General features: G+C 40.7%; 1 protein-coding gene across 4 annotated transcripts in view; it reads left to right on the forward strand.

The window, feature by feature from the left end:
- Nucleotides 1–23,835, forward strand: part of mpp7a (MAGUK p55 scaffold protein 7a) — a 112,160-nt gene that overhangs the window by 22,193 nt on the left and 66,132 nt on the right. For all 4 annotated transcript variants that reach the window (XM_068304073.1, XM_068304072.1, XM_068304074.1 and 1 more), the window contains 2 exons: nucleotides 4,347–4,515; nucleotides 17,812–17,930. In XM_068304073.1, the coding sequence (XP_068160174.1) occupies nucleotides 4,479–4,515; nucleotides 17,812–17,930 (156 nt within the window). In that variant the 5' untranslated portion in view covers nucleotides 4,347–4,478. The remainder of the gene's footprint in view (nucleotides 1–4,346; nucleotides 4,516–17,811; nucleotides 17,931–23,835) is intronic.

The following is a 23,835-nucleotide window of genomic DNA, read 5'->3' on the forward strand; positions in this document are numbered from 1 at the left end:
ATGATGTAGAGTAGCTGAAATACAAATTGATTTTACATCCAGTCTGTCTTCACAGCTACCTCATTCCATTACCCCAGAGCTGAAGCTCACCAATGGGCCATGAAGCAAAAGAACATAGTTTTCCAGAAAAGGAACAATTATATATATATTTTTGTCTTTCCATATATATATATATTTTTTTTGGGACTGAAGCATATCTCAGAAACGACACACAGTAGCTCCATCAAACCTGAAACACATGTTGACTCTGATGTGTAGCTGGGCCAATTTTTGTGATTGTTGTTTCATGGAAATAGGATTTTTGGTGTCTCTGAATGGTCCTCATTCTGTCCAGAACAATTCTTGCACATTGGCTTCATCATGTTACAAACACATGTTTAATATTTTTGATTTTTCTACATGTTTTTTTCCTATTTTCCATGGAAAGATGATTTTTAGGTGACTCTGAAACTTGGTTATCTTCAGGGTGGTGCAGGAATTGGAGGATGTGAAGTCCAGGGATTTGTCATTTTCAGATGACTCTTCATGAGTGAGCAACACGTCATTCTTTTAAGATTTAAGCTCCTCTGGTTGGAACATCTTTCTTTGGATCAGTGTTTACACATGTTGTCAATCCCACTTGGCATACAACTTAGTTTTGAGTGAACACGGACTAATGGTATTTGGACAGAGGCCTGTCACCAAACATGATGTAGTATTGTTGTCAGGATGGCTCATGAGCACACAATTGGGTATTAGTAGGATTAGCTGCCATAAACAAGATTAAGAGGTTCTAAATGTCTCTTTTGTTACATTCTTGTTGAATTACCCAGACCCCGCCAGACCTTAAATATATTTTTCAGACAAATGGGTCTGGTATCGTCTCACCAGGGACTGACGCTCATAAACTCATCAGACTGCAGCAGGTCAGCGTATGTTTAAGCTGGTGGATAGCTTTGGAGCAAACCGGTCCTTGGAGCTGTAACCAGAGCAGGTGTGACAGGGGTGGTTTTCGGATGAGTCATCTGTCAATGCGATGTTGAGGATCAGTGTCATTCATGGTGGCCCAGTAAAAATCCCAGCCAATAACAGGCCTTCCTGTCCCTTGATGTGGGACAACAGTACCTCAGGAAGGTTTTAATGGTGCTAAAAGGAAGTGTTACCCTCTGCCACATCCCAGGATGAAGATCATCCCACCCAGCGAACCTTCCGCATTTGTCAAAAACAGGATATATGGATGACCATCATGGTTTCTTTTGGCTAGCTGCTGTGAATGGAAGTTTCAATTATCCAGCCCACCTGTAGGACGAAAGGACGAAGAATCAGATTTAATTCTAGACTCAAGACATTTGTTCAAAATGCTGATCGGCCCTTAGAAATCACGGGAGTTCCAGTCCTTGTTATTTACCTCCTGACCTCCAACAAAATCTGACAACTCCAACCTCACCCCCACCCGGATGACATGCTAGCCTGCTCTTGAAAAGAGTAGAATAGGCTTGTAGACCTCCATTCTTCCACCAGTCCATCAGTCATCCTGACTTATTTTCTCTTTAAACACTGATTCAACCTCAGGTGTCACACTCTGTGCAAGACTGGACAGACACCCACTGCATCTCCTGACGCCTCTACATACACAAGCCGTTGTCAGGGAGATGGTCTTCACATTTCCTCTCTGCTGGTTTGGAGCGAATCTTTTCCGCAATAATGAAAGTTCCCACTAGATGGAAGCAGGACCCTTGGTAGTTGTCAGACTTGGGACAAAGGCAGAAAAAGCTCTTTGCAATTATAGTACTATCCCATCTCACTTCCACATGGCAAAGTGACCCTTGTCTTCCTCCATGACCATCTGATTTTGTAGGATCGGATCTGACAGAGTTCAAGCATTCTACTTTGGGGAATGTTTCTCTCTGTTATGATGCTTTTGGGCCTTTTAAAAAAAGAAAGCCTCTCACATGGAAAGATAGATTCTTCCTCAGATCAGTGAATATGTGGTCATTTCCTTTTGGTGCAGCAAAAGGCTGATATTACTGCCTGGCATGCCTCAAGTGGATTCATGTCCCTTGTCTTTCCTTCAGTCTGTCATACTAATCACAAACCCCAGAGGCAAAACTGTGCTGTAGACCGCCGCGTGAAACACTCAACTGATTTAGCAATTGGTCACTTCTCTTGACGTGAGTTCAGGGGCTGTTCGGTCCGGTCCCCTGTTCAGGCCGGCCTGCTGGAGAGATTTTGTGGTCACTGCTCATGGCGCCACTGCTTTTCACTTCTGCACCTTTTATTGAGGGAGGCAAAGAGTAGAACGACATTTAACTCCATCGATTTCACCAGGTTTGCTCTTAATCTTTACGTCAATGACATACAAATCTGTCCTACAAAGCGGTGCTGGCGCGACAATGAAGCCGGACTCAGAATTCATCTCCCAGATCTCCCCTTGTTGGAAAATGAATTCTTTCTTAAGAGATGTTTGATGGATGCACCATATTTCGTACATCATGTACTCATTCCAGAAGAAAACGATTCTTTCTCTGATACGGTCTCAATGGCTCACTTACCTGCTCACTCAAGCATCCTCTGGACGGTATTGTCTAGATGCTTTTTCCACAAGGCTTCACCTGGGGTCTGCTGGGCCCAGAGGTGAGTTCAAATCATTGTGTGTCAGACAGGCGTGGTAGCGCTTTGCTACGTGGGCTGCTGTCTTGGCAGGTTTGAGCCTCAAGCTCTGCGTGTGTTTGGACACGCATGCAGGGCAAAGCGCCAGGAAATAGTCTTTCTCTCAGCAGCTGTCACTGTGGGGGCTGAGTGAAAGTTTCTTCACAGAAAACACATTTGTAAGGAGTTTCCGGTTCACTTTCCGACCTGCTGAGATGAATGTGAAGACACAGCATCTCAAACATCAATTGTGTGTGTTGGATGCACCTCATCATAGATGGGGGGACCCAATGAGCTGGAAGTGTACAGGTGTCTTGGTGATCTCTGTTTCCAGCCAAGTGATGCTAATTGATTCAGCACAACGCAGAAAGTGACATAATAGAATATTAGGCTGCTCGTTTTCACTGAGGGTTAAGACTAAATTATTTATTACGGTCCCTTTGCAGAACATTTGTCGTGGTATCGACTTGAGTTTCTTTTAAAAGATACTGACATAGCGATAGTATTCATCTGCATGAGTTGGGGGCTTCAGAAAGGTACAATCAGATGGGCCGTGTCCAAACCAAAGGCCCAAGAAATGTGGCTGTCCTGGGATGAGGGGATCCACTGAGGTTCTTCATGGTCTCAGTTTGTTACAGTTCAAAAATGCAACATTTTTAAAATGAGAAACTTGCAAGTTCCTCAAGTCAGAGAGAGGAGGACAGTCAAACGTGACTTTAAATAATGTGGTCAGAGCTTATGAGCGTTACCTCCTCCGTGAGCATTTCTGCACGAGTCACAACAGATTGATATCCATCTGCAGAAGTGGTTGTTCAAAAAGGAAGTCAACAACTCTCGTGACCCCAAAGTATTTGATCATCATACTGTTTTTGTCTTCATAGAAGGAAACCCTATAAAGCAGCTAATTTTACATGAGTTAACTGTCCAATCTGTATTGAAAGTCCATACTATGGCAGGATGTTCATGTAATTTTCAATTTTGGTTCATTGCTAATCAAATTTATGTCTCTTCTTCACAGTTGAAGTTACCGCTCAAGCTTGTTTCGAAGGAAATAAGCTTGAGTGATTGAGATTTATTGAGATGAAGCAGCTCAAAGTCTCAGTCCGAACATTTAAGATTCTCAAGTAAGAAGTTTTTTAACTTGAGTTTGATTCCAGATCTTCAGATTGCAGCTCAGCTCTGCTCTTACGTTGAAGTTAACACAGATCTGTTGTCCTCACCCTCTGCAGGGAGTGTGCTCAATGAGCCTCAAACTCTTTTTATTGTGGTCGACATTCCCTGTCTTCCTGTTCCTGTTTGATCTGGCGTTCTGGATGAGTGACATTATTTATGAAGCAATGCTTTTCCACTTCTGTTGCGTTTGCTTACTTGCTACCTATTGTGGATGCATATTCCCTTTACTCCATTGGATGCTGAATAAAACATGGAATAGCAGTGCATTTGTGTATCTGTGTGAGGTGATGTCAGCTCATGCACAAAGCAGAGCTTTCAGAATCTTAGGAAAAACTTTAGTAAAACCAGCTAGTCATGCACCGTCAATCCCTGGTTCATCTACAGACAAATTCATGTTTACCTGTAGTGCTAGATGTTCATATCCATGGGTACAGGCTGCTATAAGATCCCATAAACATACAGTACTTCTATAGATACAGACACAAGTGTGCATGCAGCGACTGAGCTATTTGACAAGCAGGCTTTAAAATGTTCTTCTCTTGCAGGCCTCCATGACATAAAGCCTGTCCTCAATCTCAACTGGTTCCTGGGGAGATCTGCAGACTAGATCACTTCTCTGACGCCTCGCTGCCATTTTCCACAGCCTGAGGGGAACCAGGAAGTAGACGGCCAGAATCATGCCTGCCCTGGCCACCGGGGCCGGCCACGAGCCAGGTACAGTCCCTTCAGCCAAAAAAGATCCAAATTACAAAAGTTTATGAAATGTGGATCTTCTAGTAAAGATCTTGGGTCACAATTTAATACCATCTTCAAACCTGAATAAAGGTGTGTTCACAGATCCTATTTTCCTGGTTATGTGCTCATGACTTAAAGCAGTATGGAATTTTCATTTCAGGTTAGAAAATTATTTTTTCTTAACTTTCATCCATTGTTTTTGACATTTTAACAAGAACTCTTAAATGTTTGCGAGGGTATCTCCATTTCTCTTACCTCTCTGCTGTGTTCTGAAGTCTGTGTGTGTGTGTGTGTGTGTGTGTGTGTGTTGTGTGTGTACGCGCGCGTGTGAGTGATGTCACAGCGAGGCACACGTCAAGCTTGTCAAAGCTGAGACAGCTGGCAGAAATCACCACCTCTCCCCTCCCTCAGGAACTCTTTCCTCCCAGTCCACCAGTCCACCTTAATGGCCACACACACACACACACACACACACACACACACACACACACACACACACACACACACACACACACACACACACACACACACACACACACACACACACACACACACACACACACACACACACACACACACACACACACACACACACACACACACACACACACACACACACACACACACACACACACACACACACACAGTGGATACAGCCCAACAAGAGCAGGATAGCAAAAGGACAAAAGGAGGACAGACATTAAGTCCCTCTCTGATGGATAAAGAGTCTGTGCCTTTCCGTGTCCAGACTTTTAAAAGAGTTACTGTAGCCTCAGTCATCTTGGAAATTTGTGCAGACAAAGTAGAAAGCCAGACCGTCAATTACGATTAGAATCATTTTGGGCAATTACCGGCGAAGGCTCAGGTTTCCAAATAAAACACGTAAAGACTCCTCCGGCTCATCTCCTCTGCTTCCCCCGTGATGGTCCCGTGAAGTTGAGTTTGCAGGTGAAACACGATGAATATTATTGATGGACGTCACTGAACTGCAGGGCAGGTGAAGTCACAGATACTTGTGGCCAGTCTGGCATCAAGACCCCCTGCCACCGAATCTACATCTACTATACAATGAACGCAGTTTTCAGAATAGTGTTTTTGATTTATTAGATAAACCTACATTCAGTTAGTGGAAATTCTGATATTAATAGTATTAATGATTTATTGCAAGAAAAGCATGTTTTAACTCCTTCCAAAATTAGTTTGTGCTGGAGGTTACAGCTTTACAGTATGAGTCAGTAAGCAACGTGTGGATAAATGAAAAATGTGCTTGAGCAATCTTTCCTCTACTGATAACCATTTAGAGTTTATTTTAATTATTACAAAGTGATTACAAAAATATATTTCTGAAGAATGAATTTGTGGTTTATGTTCAGTAAATCTCACTGAAACTGTGTGTGATGTTGGCTGTTTAATCTAGTTACAATCAAAAAAGAGAAAATGAATTTCCAGTTATTTTGGTTAATTGATTAATGGATTTAGCCTTTTTCAAGGCAAAAATATTACAAACATCTTGATATATAAACATTTTCTGGTTTAATTTTTTAAGGGGATTGTCTTTGCCGTTTGTGTAAATGAAAAAGTCTTTGGGTTTCAGACTATCATATGTACCGAAGGAGTAATTTGAAGACGGCATGTTGGCCTTTGGGAAGTTTTAATGAGATCTTTTAACATTTTTTGGCATTAGAAGTAATCAGTTAGTTATGAAAATAATCAGCAGAGTCATTAATAATGAAAATGAATGACTAATTTTTCTCAGGATGTTCTTACACCACTTTTTTCCATCATTACATTTTGAATTATGTGAAAATAATAAGTAATGTTGTTATAAATAATCTAAAAATGACATTTTATTTTTATAATGTGACCCCATTCTGTTATCATTAATACTTGATGAATGGAATATATGTAAAAAAAAACAGTAAAGTTAATGTTCATCATTCATATTATTAAAGAATGTTAGCGAAGCAAAGCAGAGATAAGACAGAGGTCAGGCGTAGTTCTTAAGAGATCACAAAGTAAATGTTAATTAAACTTTTTTTTATCAAAAGCACCAAAATGAAAGTGGAATCAAATCAAACAATAAAGAAAATAAGAGAAAATATGAGTTTATTTTAAAGCGAATTATTTCAAAATATAATCTGCTTTGTAAAGAAATAAATTTTTCACTCATCTCTGATTAACTCATTGTCTCTGACTACTTTTTAAGTACAAGCCTAGTGTGGAAATCTAAAATATCTGGTACAGTTTGGTCTGGGTATTTTTATTTGCAGCAGTAGGTTTGAGCTGATGTAGCTTCGGTTCAGACGATGTCGACATCAGATACAGCAGGACCCTCTGCTAAGTTATGGAGATTTGGCACATAGGGAGAAACACCTCAGCCGCCCTTCATAAATCCTCTGAGACAAACCAAACCTCTTCTATGTGAGGCGGCTGCCAATAACTACAGACATTACTGTATCTTGCCAGTGCCTTAGCAGGCTTGCCATCAGCAGAGCACTCAACACAAGCCTCACCACACAGTCATAAACACACACACACACACACACACACACACACACACACACACACACACACACACACACACACACACACACACACACACGCACACACGCACACTCAAGATTAAGTTCTTTTCTTGAGTTTTTAACATAATGGGGAAAATATTATCATTAATAAACCAATTCTTCAGACTCGATCTCTTATTTCCTCACCAGCTTTGGCGAGAGACTGTGTAAGTGTGTACGTGTAGCTCTTATTAAATTGCTGATCATTGGAGTGTTTGGAAAGCAAACACATGGGCAAAAAAAATGGAGGGTACATGTAAGATCACACCTCACATCTTTCTTTCTGTCTCCCACTCTGTCTCAGCCCAAATAAACAACAAGGCCTTCATGAATTAGAATCTAATAAATGAAACCAAAAAAGTGAGAAAATAAACTTGAAAAACAATAAAAGGTTTGAAAGCTCGCCTTAAAATATGAGTGTGGTGAGTGCTGGAGAGGCCGACCTGGTGGTTGGGTTACTGCGGACTTGTTTCACTGTGATTTTTATATTTATCATAAATGCATTGGAAGCAGAGTTATGCCAGAACTTTAGGCGATGCTGCTGGCCCTGCTATGGGCGTAATGCAACCGCTGCCCTCCATCCTTTTACATCAGGATAACCCACTGCTGTATTTTAGGATGCTGTTAATGTGACATTTTGTTGGCTGCAATCTTTGGGATCTAAAACAAAATCATACATCAGTTCACATTGAAAGAAAGCAGCCAATACTAAGCAGAAACTTTAGATTTGGCAGGGTAATAAAGGGTAATAAACGTGAAACTTTCTCCAGAGAGAGGTTCAGGTGATAAGTCTAAGGCTGCAAAGAATAGTTATTTTTACAATGAATGAACAAATTATTTATTTAAAATTATCAAGTTCAAAAAGTAGAACAACTGAAAAACTCCATGAAGCATAAATAACATATTTAATCTTCTTTTTTCCAAAGTCCCAAAAAAATAAAGACTCTTCATTCACATTATAAATGACATAGAAAAACAGCAGCTCCTTAAATTTATGAGGAGTAAATTTGCAAGTGTTGAAATTTTTCCTTTTAATATGGACTCAGTATAGTTATAGGCAGTTGATTTTCCAATCGTTGCAACTCTAAATCCCAGATTAACCAATACAAACACTCAAAATGCTTATAAACGCACCTTTGGTGAAGCTACAGCTGCCGTCCCCTCTCCTCCATGTCACAATGGAGTTTGCTGTGGCCTCAGGAGCAAATAACTGTTAGGCCTCCGATCGTTTTGACTCATCTCTGTTTAGTTTAGCTCCAGCTCAGTGATCTGCAGACAAACCCATCCCACTCTTTCTGTTATTTCCCTGTTGAAGCCATTAACTGTGAGCAGCAATACTCACAAATATTCTCTTGATTTTCACACTGTGATTGTGTTTTACTGATTTATACTGTGGCCTACCAAAAACCTGTACGTGTTGCTGCAGCATTACAGGATGTTCAATCAAGAGTAATAACAACCTGCCGCCTACATGACTCCAAGAGAGACATAAATGTGTATACAGACAACAAATCTGACCCACTAAGTAAGAATATATGTTGAATATTTTATAGTTTTACCTCTGAGAATTTCACAGGCAGCACTGGAGAAAGTAAACATAAAAAACTTAAAAGTTAGGAGGGAATGTAAAATGTGATATTTTACTTAAAAAAACAAAAGACCATTTTCCCATTTCTCTGGAAACGTTCCTTTTGTTGAGATAATGAATGAATTTACAACCAACCTCACGGAGTGCTCCACACGTTCATTCGTGTCTTCATGCAGAGTTCATGGGGGTTACAGTCGTTTCAGTAACAGGTTGTTGCAGCTCTGTCTGGAGATGAGGAGCTCGCCGCTCCTCATGTATTGGCTCCTCCATCAGACACCATCGGAGTTACAACATCTGGTTTATGCCACTCAGAGGTCAGTGAACCTCCTGGAGTGAGAGTGGGTGTTTGCTGCTTTAGCCCCATTTCCTCCCTGCTTCTGTAGTTATGTGATTCATAGTTTTGTGGTAGCATGGTTCGTTTGTGGGGGAGAGGTAGAATGAGGTGATATTAGAGATTTAGAGCTGGAGAACGAACAAACAGCTAGACTTGAATCTGTGGTGGATAGAAGGAGGCAATGGCTCGCCTTCTCCTGTTTGACGCGTTAGATGAGTCAAGCATTCAGTAATTTAGATTTAATAAGAATACTTGAAAAAAGTTCAAACAAGTTCTGTGTGTGGCATATAATTTCTGTACTGAGCAGAGCTCAGACAAGAATGTAATACAAATCCTGATCCTGAGTGAGGATTTTCAGAGGGATTATTCTACCCTTCAGTCTATATATAACGTATATAATTTAGGTTTCAATATTACAAACTACAGTTCTGTTATCCGTTACACCTGAATCATTGGTTGTACGTCCTTGTATATAAATATTGTTTTTATATTTGGGGTGTCTTGTTTATGAACTTGAGGGTCCTGAAATTAACGGGGGGGGGGGGGGGGGGCAGACAATCAAACAAAGCTTTGTGTGTTTTACTTTTTTTTTTTTGCTTCACTGTCTAAATTCAGTGGTGACCAGTTGAGTTCTTATCATTGTCTTCATACTTTAAATAATGTGACTCCTATTTACATTGTTGGAAAACATTTTTAAGTACACCGTAAGCTTAAAACATTTCCATATTCTCCTTCTCATATGTTTCAGTGTCATTATTATCCAATCAGTATATTATTTGCTAGTGCCCTTCTTTTAATTGTGTATCCTTTCTACCGATTGATCAGTAGGAAGAGAAGTAACTCAGGTTGATGGTGAACTACTTCAGAAACCAGTACTGTTATAGTTTGAGTTGGAAGGTGGGTCCAAACATTTGACTGGGACTTTAGATATACTGTAGGTTAAATATAGGCAGAGGTTTTATTTTGTGAAGGTTAAAAGAAACGGTTATCTGTAAACAACATGAATGTGTTACAGATGATAGATTGACTACACACATGTTGCTTGATAAAAGTAGTTTGTGGTAATGTAACTGGATTTGCTTTGGGTAGAGCAGTTTTTGTTGTTGTTGTTTTGTTTTATATACAGTACTAATAATCCCCAAAGGGAAATTAGTAGCGCACTCTAGCACACGGTTAGTTAATCACATGTATATATAGTGTGTACAGGCTCTGTAACACACACACACACACACACACACACACACACACACAGACACACACACACACACACACACACACACACACACACACACACACACACACACACACACACACACACACACACACACACTTTTTATGTACTTTAATAATCCTCGAAGGATTATTAATGTATGTATATATAGTGTGTACAGGCCCTGTAACACACACACACACACACACACACACACACACACACACACACACACACACACACACACACACACACACACACACACACACACACACACACACATTTTTTATGTACTTTAATAATCCTCGAAGGGAAATTTGCTTTCTCAGAGCAGAATTCTTCTCTGAGATAGCAGATTTGTTTTGTGTATGCTGTCTCATTTAAAATTATTGTTTATTGAAGTTTACAGTTTATTGAAAGACAAACCCAACAGACTGTTTTCAGTAATAATCGGTCATCGCTGCATTACATCCACAACCCGCCATCTTTAGTTTTCAAGTTCAGATTTGAACTTTTCTGAGCTGACATTCATTTTTAATTAACCACACACTTAACGTTTGTGAAATAAATGTTATTCGTTGAATGGTGTGTATAAAACTGCCATACCTGCTTTTACTCTTGGTGAGTTTCCCTTAATGAGACAGTAATCTTGTTGTATTTTAAAGTTAGTGTTCACTGAGAGCAAAACTGCTGCAGAGTCAGCTGCTTGCTGACAAGCCCCCAATGTGCCGTTATTGTCGCTGCACAGTGGCCTGTAAACCATGCACCTGAGACCAACTCATATAAGTGCACATACAAACACACACACACATTTTTGGACAGGCACGTTTAAGGACCTTGATGCCCTTTTGTTAACACTATTAAATTTAACTCTGTTATTCCAGGATGTACCTGTGTCAAGTTTTACAGCCCTGCACTGCTTTCAAAGATAAGGGTGGTTCAGTCATGCACAGCTGTGGGGGAGGTGGGCGACACTTTCATGAAAGACTGCACATGGAAATCTTTCGATGAGACAATGCTTTTACCAGATACACCAATAACTTACTGGATGCATCTGTGTATGTTTGTGCGAGCGATTCCAGCTATTTGATTGTCTCTGATTTTGAACATTCGGGGCTGGAGAAGGTGACAGCTCTGGGATGACACTGATTAATGTGATTAAAGTATTCCTATGGTGATGCTCTTAATGACTTAAATGCAACAGGAACACAAATCTTGTAATAATGTGAACAATATGATAAGCCATATTGATTTTTTCTCTGTCAAGGTTAACAGATTTTTCCATCCTGATGTCAAGAATCCAGAGCATCTGGTCCTGGCTGGTTTCAAGTTGTGGGAGACTTGGGGAGTCTCGGGGAAGGACTTTGCCTTTTGTTGGGGGGTGGGGGGTTTGGGTGGGGGTTTATTTGTCTGGCAGCTTCCATTCATTTGTCGTGGTCTTTGGCCAGTAGCCATCTCTGTGCCGCAGTGATGCAGTACCAAAACACAAGAATTTGTTGCCACTGGAAGAGCTCCCTGTTTCCAGTTACATCAGAAGTAAAATTTCCACATCATTTTAGCAAAAAAACAAAAAAGGAAATGGAAGCAAGTCAATGGAAGCAGATGCAAAAGAAAGAAATCAAGTGAGTGTGACGGGAAGTGAAGATTGATAATTTTCATTTGTTTGAATATGAAGATTTCTTTTAGTTTTTATTGAGGTAAAATGACGTTATCAACTGTTTCCTAGTAAAGCACACAGGCCACCGAGGTGGTCACGGGCCAGCTTGGCATGCTCACTTGCATGAAAGAAAGAAAGGGCCTTGAAACAGCTTCACGGACTGTCTAAGCTCCTTGTGAACCAGACAATTTGATGTTAAACAAGAACCAAGGCAGTCAGAGACTCCAACATCCCGCGACAGTCCTGAATTTAAAATTTTATACTTCGGTCTGAACTTGCAGGCCTGTCACAGAGAGTCTGATCCTGTTTGAATGCCACAATAAGGAGAGGACCCATTAGTTGCTTCTGTGTTTTGTCTTCCATGTTAAAGTAAACTCAGCTCAGCAGCTTTGACTGGGCAAACAATGGCCAGTCACAGTCACAGTAATTTTGGTAAAAAGAACTAAAAAAAAAAATTCATTAGTGATTTCAGGACATTGCATCCAGCATCCAGCAAACCTTTGACTGATATGATTCTGATTCTGATTCTGCTCTCCATACTTTAAAATGGTCATCATGTTTTTGTCTTTCTGAATATTCTGAAGCTTTTAATCTTCAAATTTATTTCCTTTGCTCTCTATCTTTCTTTTCATCTTACATAATTTTCTGGAAGTAGAGGTGGGAAGCTAGAGGGAAGTTCAACTATTCAGAATTGAGAAGTCAAATTTCCTCAAAGTAGGGATGGGCTTATCAAGCAAAAATATTAATTGAAAATCTCTTGAATACTAATCAAATCAAATATTTGAAAATCAAATATTTCCATACATTCTACACAACCCCCACTTGCCTGCATTGTGATTGTTAACAGTACTCACTCCTTAGGTTGCTGACAGGTCCTGCAGACTATATGTATCTAATTGTGTTGATTAGACTTGTACTTTCGTCTGGAGCTCTGTTTTCAATGTGCTGACAGTACTTTGACATGTAAAGGTGTGTTGAAGCGTGGAGCAGATGACATGTGAGCCACTTACCATGTGATATTTGATGGCATGTTGAAAATAAGATGAAATAAAGTAAATCTTTCTGAAAACCTTGGCCTACCTTGGCTCTGAAAAGCAACTTTGATAACATCTTCCAACCTATATTCCTATTGCTTCCCCTGAAGGAGGCATGATCTCAGAAAAGTTCTTATATTCATTGAAGGCTCTGAAATGACATGCATCCAGAGTTCAGCCTGTGGTAGTGAAACAGTCGATATATGATCGGAGTGACGGTTGATTGCACCTGGACTGGCCCAATGTACTCGGTGAAGTCATTTTTCCATTCCACGTATCCTTAACTAACATCTAGTAAAAGCCACTTGCTCCTTTTTTTCCCTTTGAAACGATTGAGTTATTCAAAGATTGTGACACTGAAATATCATTGAAGATGACTTTTGAATGCTCCTTCCTTGACCCTTTTAATGTGGAGAGGCGGTTTGGTTTTTTTGGACCTGGTAATGGAAGGCTTGCAGCCTTGAATGTGTGTGAGTGTGGATTCCTGCCGTTAAGTTCATGGGTGAAGCTTAAATATTACCTCCCTCCATGCTCTTCCATGGTTCACCACTGTTCTATCCCAAGTAGAACTTTTCTGAAGTCATTGTAAGTTATGTTCAAGATCACAGTGTCTGCTCGGTTAATACATCTTGTAATACTATATAATTTTATGTCTGGTAGGAGATGCCACACAGTAAACCAGTGCTGCCTTTGCTGTTTTATGATTCTGTGTGGTCAGTTAATCGAAATAAGGTTTTTTTTAAGGGGTCAAGAACATTCGGACAGAACAGATGTTGGCTGGTGCGGCAGACTGATGACCTGTTCTCATCCGCTCGTCATTTGAAGTGTTTAAGGATCTCTAACCCCTCCGTCCTTTGTTTGACTTCTGTCTTCTTTGTTTGAACCCGTCTTCCCACCCACTGCATGTCAAAGTTTCTCCGTTCTGACAAATCATGTTTATATTAGTTCAGGAGTCATCATCAAAATTATTTCCTGTTCTTGCAGAAAACCTGTCTTTTCCTAGGGTTTCCTCTTGTCTGTGTTTTTAGTGTCTTTCTACTTCTGTCTGCACATATGCTTTAATCAGATGTCATTTATGTCAGTGTGGATTCATACAGCTGTGTGTCTTCACTGATTTTTGCTTAATTTTCCACTTAGCACTCCGTCTCTGTCTTCCAAAATGAGGCAGCTGTTCCTTCTCTCTCGGAGGGGGAATGAGGAGGTAAATCAAGCCTTGAGTGGATCATGCTACAAAGTCTGCAGCTGTTTTTTTTTTTCCTGCCACCCTTGTCTGCCACCATTTTCTATACAGATGACCCTTAAGCATGTGAGGGAGGTCAATAACTCATTTGACACCTGGAAGAAAGTGCAAAGGCAAAGGAAATTGAGCTGATACTCAACATTCATTTCCTGTATTCCAAAAAGTTTGTTGTCACCAGACAGTTTGTCTTTGTGTTTGTAGCTCAGTTACCAGATGGGAAGTGTTGTCTTTCTGAATATTTCTGTCCACTTAAGTTATGCACAGACTGATTAATTTGTCTCATAGTAGCCCATGTATCCTTATGTCACATGGAAGCAGAAATCACCTACCTTTATAGAAGTGGTGCTACGGTCATATTTTACAACCGTGAAAACTCGGTGTTGTCAGATAAGTCTCTGCAATTTCCCTTTGTTCCACTGCTTCAGTGAAACCTCTAAGGACTTTGACCTGTGTGACCAGTAATTTGATGTGTATCATGTTTAATGCATTTCATTGTCTGGGTTTTTTTGTATGTGTTTTACATAAAAGGGATCTGTGAAAAACACTCTTATTTTCTTTAAAGACTGTGGAGGTGTGGGCGTGAGAGTGGAAGTGTTGCTTGGCAGTTAAAGTGGTCATTTCCTCCGTACAGGAAGCTTTGGAGGCCCTGGCCTCTCGACTTTCTCTGAAGACTGATTCGGCCATCTTGCACAACATGCTGGTCTTCAGGACCTCTGCACTAGTCCAGCAGTAGCCACAACAGAACCTAGCGGTCTACTACAAGACATTGCCAGGTCCGCTACACTGAGCAACCGCACAAGAGGGTCCAGTTTATTCAGGCCAAAACAAATCAAATGAAGCCGCACCAGCCCTGAAAGTCAGTCCAGCCTTCAGTGGTGAGGGTCTGGCACGGTCTTGTTCCCTTTCTTCTTCATTCCCCTTCTCTCATTTTACTATCCTACTGTCCATGCTTGACACATATTACATATCTATAGATATGTCCATACATCTGGCCCTGGATTTATTTATTTTTTGTTTTTTATGGTGTCCACACATGCTGATTTTACCACCGTTGTGGTTGTTCCTTTGGTTTAGTGCCTCTCTCTCTTGTTCTGCCTCCATTTCTTCTGTGCTTGTCCACCCATACATTCTTATATTTAATTTCAGCTTTGCAGAGTCCTTGTTTAGCTTTTGGCTCTTCAACATCTTTCTGTTGTTTGAAATTCTTTTTTTTTCGCCCTCTGGTTCACAAGGTTCAGACTGATACAGTGACTTCAGAAGGCAAGCATCACAGCAGCTTACATGATGATGAGGAGTTAATTGACTTGATCTGTTTACTAAAACTTGTCACTGGTACACATGACAGCCCGGCAGAGAGGAATGTTAGAATGAATAAAGGATTGTCTCACAGACTGTGTGGACAGATGGGGAGAATACTGCTTGACTCTGCTTCCCACTTGTCTCCTCCTACCAGTGTCTCAGCACCAGCAATTGTAATGACATTACCATATCTCTTCCCCACACTCTGTACACCCCTCACCTCATCCCATGTCTCTTTAAATTTTAAAAAAAAATATATTATGTGAGATGTTCTTTTGGGAGTTCCAACTTGTAAAAGTCGGAGCAGGATCGCTGCCTTCAGTCAGATTTGTATTAGCTAAAAGCTAGAAACTTTGCGGTGATGAGGACTACAGAACCACACACCAGATGATCACATACCAGAGACAACAGCACACTCACCAGGCATGAGTCAAACCTCGGGGGTCACTGCAATAACTGGTGCACATGTGTTGTGTGTAAAACCACTCTTGTTCAATGGCCTTTTCTCTCTTTTCTTCTTCCATCACCACAGAACGTTTGTAGCGGTGTCAGGCATGAGGCACTACCACTGCACAGAATCTGTGTTTATCTTGATATGCATTGTGCGTCTGCTCAGCGGTCTCTGCAGCTCAAAGATCTCTGCAACCCTAACCCTGAATGGGTTCCAAATGAAAAGCAGAGGATTGAGAGTGGCAGATGACACTTCATCTATCAGACTGCCCTGCAGCAGCAAGTAAACCAGCCACGGCTCTCCCGCCAAATGGTTGGAGCTGCCAATACGCACTTGCCCTGACCTAACCCTCCAGTTCAGTCATACAGTCGTCGATGTTGGCCGTTGTTTCTAATCAATCATTTTCAGCTGTGAATTACCCTGTTGCCTATGTGGTGATTTCTTCCTCTTTTGCTCTGCTCTGTAGTCTGATGAAAGGCACACTGAGAGAGGTAGCCAAGCCACTTTAGTTTGTTTTGACATTTCGATGGCTCCACTGTGAATGTGTTTAGAGTTTCTTCACATGATCGCATGTCACTTCAAAGGATTCCAAACACTGCCTGGTTGTTTCGGAGGAGTTTGAATGTGAGGGTCTTCTGCAATGCATTTGACATTGATTTTTTTTTTTTTTTGCACATAACCTGGTCTGACTGCAGTTTGTCCGAGTTGAACTTCAATATACCCCCTAGTTTGGTGGATCACAGCCCTGCTGAAGACCAGAACAGAGGACCAAACAAGTATCTGCTGCTTCTATCCATTAGTTGTGCTCCAGGACTGTGTTGTATTTGGAAGGAACTTAGCTCAGTTACTGGTTTTGTCCTCTCGCCATGTAAGTGCTTCACCTCCCCTCCGCTTAATCTTGAAACCATCAACTCCCAAGTTTGATTCTCTGCAAATCGAGTTTGATATGTTCATTCCTTTTACAAGCTGGGTTAGTAATCCTTAAAATTCTTACAAATTTCATGTGGTGTTCAGAAGGAGTTCAGGTTCAGATATGGGACTGCTGATCCATGCACCTTTTTTTTTTTTCACCAACACTTTTTTATGCTTAGGTGCTTACTGTGTAGAGACCAGAGATACCGTTATAAATGAAAGAGTCAGTTCATCTCTTGACTGTTGATACTGTTTACTTCATTCACCTGAAGTACACTCTTGAATTACAAGAGTGTACTTCAGACCAGGACAATCTTATGATTACATTATAAAAAAGACAAATACACCACAGCAGCCTCACAGGATTTAACTTGAGTACCTCTTCTTAAACTCATGTTTAGAAAACACATGTGCACGCTAATCAAGAAATTGATTTTTTGCAGACAAGGGAGATGAGGAGATGGAAATTCTCCTGAAGCATGTGTGCCATCTGTTTGGTTGAAAGGTTAATGGAAAATATTGAACTTCCAAACTGATCAAAATCACTGAATAATAACTGGATGGAAGTTTTTAAATTCTGATTGGGCACAGCAGTGTTCCTCAAATAACAGGAATACTGGGACAATAGTGGGAAGGAGAGGATTTGAGGAAATGGTTTGTTGCCTCCTTTTCCTCTCAGTGACAAGCAGAAGAGGAGTGTTGCTATTTTTTTCTAAACCTTGTCGCTCTGCATGCGTGTGCTTATTTTTAATTTTTGTTTTGTTTTGTTTTTGCACCGTTATAAGATGCAAAGACACAAAACATCCATGGTGTGTTTGTATATTTGAGTTTAGTATTTTTTTCTGTACAAAAAGTGTGTCCTTTTGTTTGTGCGTCACTGAGCTGCTGATTTAAACAAATGTGTTTCTATGCATGTGTTTGTCATGTGTCTCTGTGCATGCTTCAACCTCCACACCGACCTTCCGCTTCCTCTCCTCTGTCTGCAGGTCTGTATGAGCTGCTGGCGGCTTTGCCCTCCCAGCTGCAGCCCCACGTCAGCCGCCCGGAGGACAACACCTTCCTAAGAGAGATGTTTGGAGAGAGAAGCCTCCACTCACTGATCAAGGTAATAAAAAAATAAAAACACCTCTTTCCTTTGGAGTTATTGTGTTGGAATTGTGATCAACTCATCTTATGCTTTTTAAATATTTGTTTCAATATTTCCATTACCATGTCAGCTAATTCATTGAGTTCCTCATGAACACAGAGAGTTTGTATTTTCAGCATCATAGAAAATTATGTTCAAGAGAACCATGTCTTCAATAGTAAGGAGTCATTTTACTCACATTTAGTAATTTAAAGAGTGACTCCTATAATCTGTCATCAGTCTCACAAGAGGATAATTTTTCTTGCTCTTTTAAAAATCTCAGTAAGTATAAATGAAGTTATCACAACCTCAGGCCAGACAGATGATATACAGTATATGCTACAACTCAGTCAGCTTAATCTTAAAGTTGATGTCTAAATTAATGTCACCCACTTTTAAAGCCACCTTTATATCTTGCTGCTCCTCAACCAACCTCTCAAATTCAGCTAAAAACACACATTTGAACCTTTCCTCAACAGCGTTTTGTTCAGCCTCCTTCTCTCAGGTCTTATTCATACATCACTAAGATCATTGTTATTCCAACAGTCTCCGCGCCCGGATCCTCCAACTCCCTCTCTGCCAGTGTGAATGGACCTGTGGTCCGGTTACTGTCTGTTAAAGTAACCAGCTGCAGTTTGGGGAGAAGATGGGTGTATTTGATATCTTTATACTGTAGAAGATAGACAGAGGTAATGCATGAAACACATTCTGTCTGCCCCGGCCTCCTCTTCACTTGGGATTGTCTGCTGTCCATAGCTAGACTTTTTCATCTCCTGTCGAAAAGGAGGGATTTTCTTCTATCAATAAAATATTTTTTTTGTTGGTCCATATTTAGCCAATAATGTCTATAAAAACATAAAACTCTCCTTTTCCAGCTGGTAGTGACCATTCTATGTTAGTTTCCTAAGAAAACATTTATTTGTTGCCTTTGCATATCCTCTGTATACGGTCTCCATTTTAAAGGATTTCCCAACATTGTTTTCATCTGGCTTTTCGTCTCCGACTGTAATCATTATGTCACAGAGACGATTGAGAGAGAAAAATTGACATAATTTTCATCCCCTCCCTTGAAAGAAATATTTTCTCTTAAAGCATGTTTGTTCAGGATCCAAGGCTGTAATACCGATGCTAAGAGTGTAAAAGTGCCTGAGTTATTGCATACCCCAGAAGCCGAAGCAAAACCCTGAGGAAACCAAAGGAGTTTCACTTGATTCGTGGATTTGTTATGGATGGCGAAAGAAGAAGGCTTGTTCAAAATGGCTAATGATGGGCAGGTTCAGTCTTTCATTCTCATCGACCCCAAGAAAAACATTTCATAGTGCAGGGTAGATAGAATGATGCTAATGAAAGCAGCATTATGTTTCTGTGAAATTTTGCCAGGCATAAGGGTGGAAGTCCTACAATTCACCTAGCCCGCTAGCCACCCTTGATTGTACTAAGCTAAATTTTCAAGAGGTCCTCCAAGGGTAGACAATGTCCCATGTCCTCGGAGGGATTTTACGCCAGTGTCCTAAGAACCCTCCACATAACCCTGAGGTTATGATGAAAGATGCACTGTAGGGAAGATGCGTCTGTCATGTGCGGTTTCGTGCAAAATTGAGAAATTGGTAGCGAGATCTTGATGCCTTTCTTTTCCTGAACTGCTTCCAAAGAGAAAACCAAAAGCAGTTCAGCTCTAATATTACAGGGTGATTTCTGTGTTTGTTTCTATGTGAAATTGTAGAAAGCCTTTGGTACAATCACGTTCCCATGTTGATTATTTAATAGCAAAGTAACGGGTGACTCTGTCTTTAAGGCCCATGTCAGCGTAATTCAGATTATCAGTTCGGGTCTAAGCTAATGGGACCCATTTCACTGTGGCTACTGAATACAACAACAAAAAGGATAAAATACAATAGAATAACATCAAAGAACCTCATAATTTTACAATAACCGTATTATGAATATTTCCTTAATATTTCTTTTCAGTCACTTAAGAGAAACTGAGCTGCTTTTAGCGTCTCTTATTGTTAACGCAGAGGTGTAAATGGAAACTGCCCTGCTCCAGACAAGCAGAACTATGTGTTTCCTCTGCTTTCTACTTGGTACTGAGATGTGAGCCAGCCTGTCAGCTAGTATGCCAAACGGACAGACAGGCCGACTTTAAAACACACAGAAGTACAGAACAACCATCTCGCCTTACAGAAAAGACCAGAACTCAGACAACACATTCAGGTGAACATGGCTAACATCAGTGACACGCCATTAATAAAACCTTAATTGTCCCCTTCCTCTAAACCCCTACCACCAATTCTCCAAAGATTTCACCTTTTATTCCAAAAGGCTGTGAATGTGATACTATGGGAATGGCTAAACAGCAGCGAGAAAGCACACACATCATGTTAATCTGACAGGCCGACATCCAGGTCACTCATCTGGAAGCGCTCAGGCTTCACCTGGCTAATTATAGAGCATCAGTTACTGGTCAGTATGTCTGGAGGGAGAGAGAAGGTCCGCTGGAAGTTGTGTCAAAGATGGAAATAGAGACAAGAAAGAAGAGAGTTCAGACTTTAAACTTGAGTTACAGTCTTCCTGTCCCCCCTCGTCCGATGGTTGGGACAGCCTCTCATGTCCCTCCTAATCCTATTAAGTCACAAAGATGAAACACACATCTTCTGATATCATCTTTCGGTGGAGACAGGGGCTCACAAGTTTGCCTCGTTTTGCAGACTTCTCACAGGTACATTATCAGAACTGACATGAAATGCGAGCGCTGGCGCGTACAGCAACCATAACTAAAATGACGCAGACAGTTCCCCTCATTTCAATTAAAAGGGGTTATTCAAAAGTGCTTTCTGTAAATTCCACCACACTCAATGTTCCACTGCCAAGTTTCAGTTCCCCAAAAAGCCACAGGAAATATAATACAATACTCAATTTCCACCTGTCTCAGGTGGGCTGGCCTTTAAGACCAAGTTTCTGTCAGCGGGCTATTCGCCAGACCCCAAGACCCCTCATTTAGTGGTCAGTTGGTTTTCTCTTAAATGCTGCTCCTGCTATTTACGAATAGACTTGGCACTTGCATCGCTGGTTCAGGGTTGTATTAATGTGTGCTTTCCAGTTTTGTTCTTTAGTGCCAGAGGCCTTTAATGACACGTAAAGGTGCTGCAACTGACGTTTGTACCCAAGTGGAAAGTCTCAGCTATTTTCGAAGACTGAGTTCACTTTCAGACAAACTGGACTTCTTGAGTGCCAGACAAACTGGACTTCTTGAGTGCCAGACCTGGTATCCCATGAATAACTGGATCACATTCATGGTAGAAGTCCAAGTTATGAGTCACCTTGTATTGTCTATCAATTCTCCGGCCTGACAACAACCACAGACTAGCCCGTTTGGCACTGCTTTATGTTTTATACAGCCCATCTATGGTCACCATTACCAAGGAATACAGAAAGATTGCTGTAAGTCTCTCATCCTGCTGCAATAAATAAGTATTTTGAGCCCCACACCCTTTTGACAGCAATGAATTCTAATTGATCATCTTTGCTTCAGTCTATAATCCTAGATGTTCACTTGAGCTGTCAGCAGTCAGCATATTCTGTGCACCAGTTGCCTCTGTGGTCTGTAGTTGTTATTTTGGGGGAACGTCAGAAAGTGACAAGTAAATCATGTTTTGGAGAGAGATAACATACACGATAATAGAGCCTTGTTAGCATCTGTGTTAGATGAAAGCCAGTGTAAATTCCTTTAGTCTTCTTGACAAAGCTTGGGGTTTGTCAGTGATTCTAAAGGGTATACAACTCTGTTCAGTCTTTCATATGGCTTTATAGTATTTGAAAACTTCTGAATCAAAAATAAATCCCCTTTTCTCCAGTGTCAAGCGTCAAAATTGGGGTAACCTTCAAATGTTGTCATAGACCAAATAATCTATTACAATGCAAAATCAAATAATTATGTGCTCAGTTTTGGGGTGGGGGTGGGATGGGGGGTGGGGGTTCTACCAGTCCCCATTCTATCAGTCAAATGGCTATGATGGTAATCAAGGAAAACCTCTGGAGTGAACCCACAACCATTATTCCAGGTCACTTTTGTTGACCCCCATTTTGTATTCCTCAGAAAAAAGTGACTTAAAATGAAACCAGAAGGTCCACAAAATACAAAGCCAATTTTAACAGTACATGAAGCACAAGAGCAAAATTAGGTTTATTGGTCTACGTAGTGTATTTATTCCTACCTCGTGGGCTGGGAACTGCTTGGAGACATGATGGGCTTACCTGAAGCTTTTAAAGAAATGCTTAATGAATATTTATGTTAAACCACCAGCAACACCAGCAAAAATCCTCAAATCAATCGGATTAGTAAATCAGTAAGTGTACATTGGCTTTATGGCACTGTATGATAAAGCTGATAAAGGTATGCCTCTACACTTTCAAGATGGTCATTGTGTACTAGTGTGATTGAGTGTTGTACTTTCCTGGCTTCACAGTGGATGTGGGGTCTGTTGTGTGCAGGAGCCACAGAAGGAAATCTACCACCTATCTAAATGATGTGACTGTCATGATAGTTGCCCCACTGCCTCGGTCTCTCCCTCTCATCCATTGGTTTGACTATTGGATCTTAATTATCTGTCACATTCCACAACAAAGGAGATCCAAGCTCAGGCACCAGCCCACTCAGTGTGGGGTCTTGGTCAGGGAAAGGTGAAGTGTTTGTCTTCTTCTGTGCAATCTTTATTCAACAGAGTGAGAATATATGAAACCAATCCCGATCAGATAATAGGGAAGTCTTATAATCAACTATAGACTGATGATGAAATAATAGCTAATAACACAGGTTATCATGTTTAAAACATATTTTTTGTAAATGTAAAATTTAATAAATACGTTCAATGAATTTACAGGTAATTTACATTTTCTAAATTTATTAACTATCAGTCATTGATGCTGTCGTAACATTGGCCACTACACCAGAGTGACAGAAAACAGAACTTCTTTCTGCAGGATTGCCTCCTACACCACAACACAATGTCCAGGACCTGATGCTGACACTTGGACCCTGATCAGCTGTGACAGAGGAAAAACAAAATTTCATCCTTTCTCACCCTCGTCTTGTAAAAATATATAATGTCATAGCTAGTGCAGTACAACCTTTATCTGAAATCTACGCTTTTGTTTTCCTTAACTTGGTGTAGTCTACTAGGTCACTGCATATTGACAAAGTGTTCAGCATCTGACGAGGACCCAGATGGATACTGAATACAGTGGATAGAGCAGATAGAGTGAAAAGCATTAGGAGAAAGATCATCAACCTGAACCAAGGCAACATTTTTGGAAATTCGACATTAACCAGAGGCCTCGAGGCTTCTTGCAGAAACAGAAACACTATCCACTCTTGTGATCTCCAGACTTCTCTTTTTCCTTCCGTCGGCACACTTCTCCATCTATCAAGTTTTCCCTTTCATGCACACTGGCTCCCTCTTTCTGTACCAGAATATTCTTGTGCTGGTATGTCTGAGTTAGTGTTCGCATGTCAGGCTTTCCTCTTTAACCATTCCTTCAGGTTCACTATCAGAGCTTCAGATGGTTTTTCTTACCGTCGCTTTGGCCTTCATCAGTGAGAGACCTTGTTAGAATTTCTTTCATAATTTTCTTCTTCACTTGTGTTCCTGTGTGTATTTTATGCCTGTAGGGTATTTCTGGAAGCAAACATGGCTTAGTCGAGGTCTCAGTGGAGAAGAGACACACACACTGCTCCTTTGTAACATGTTTTTCTTTTTCTTTTTGAGCTTTCACTGAAGGTGCACATTCATTCATCTTTTCTCAGTTTCTACTTCAGGAAGTTTTTGTTCCTGAATTTTGAGCATTTTGATCCTGCCTTATTTTATGTAGACATAGCACCACATTT

This window comes from Antennarius striatus, chromosome 20 (genome assembly GCF_040054535.1).
Source record: "Antennarius striatus isolate MH-2024 chromosome 20, ASM4005453v1, whole genome shotgun sequence".
In the NCBI taxonomy this organism is placed as follows: Eukaryota; Metazoa; Chordata; class Actinopteri; order Lophiiformes; family Antennariidae; genus Antennarius; species Antennarius striatus.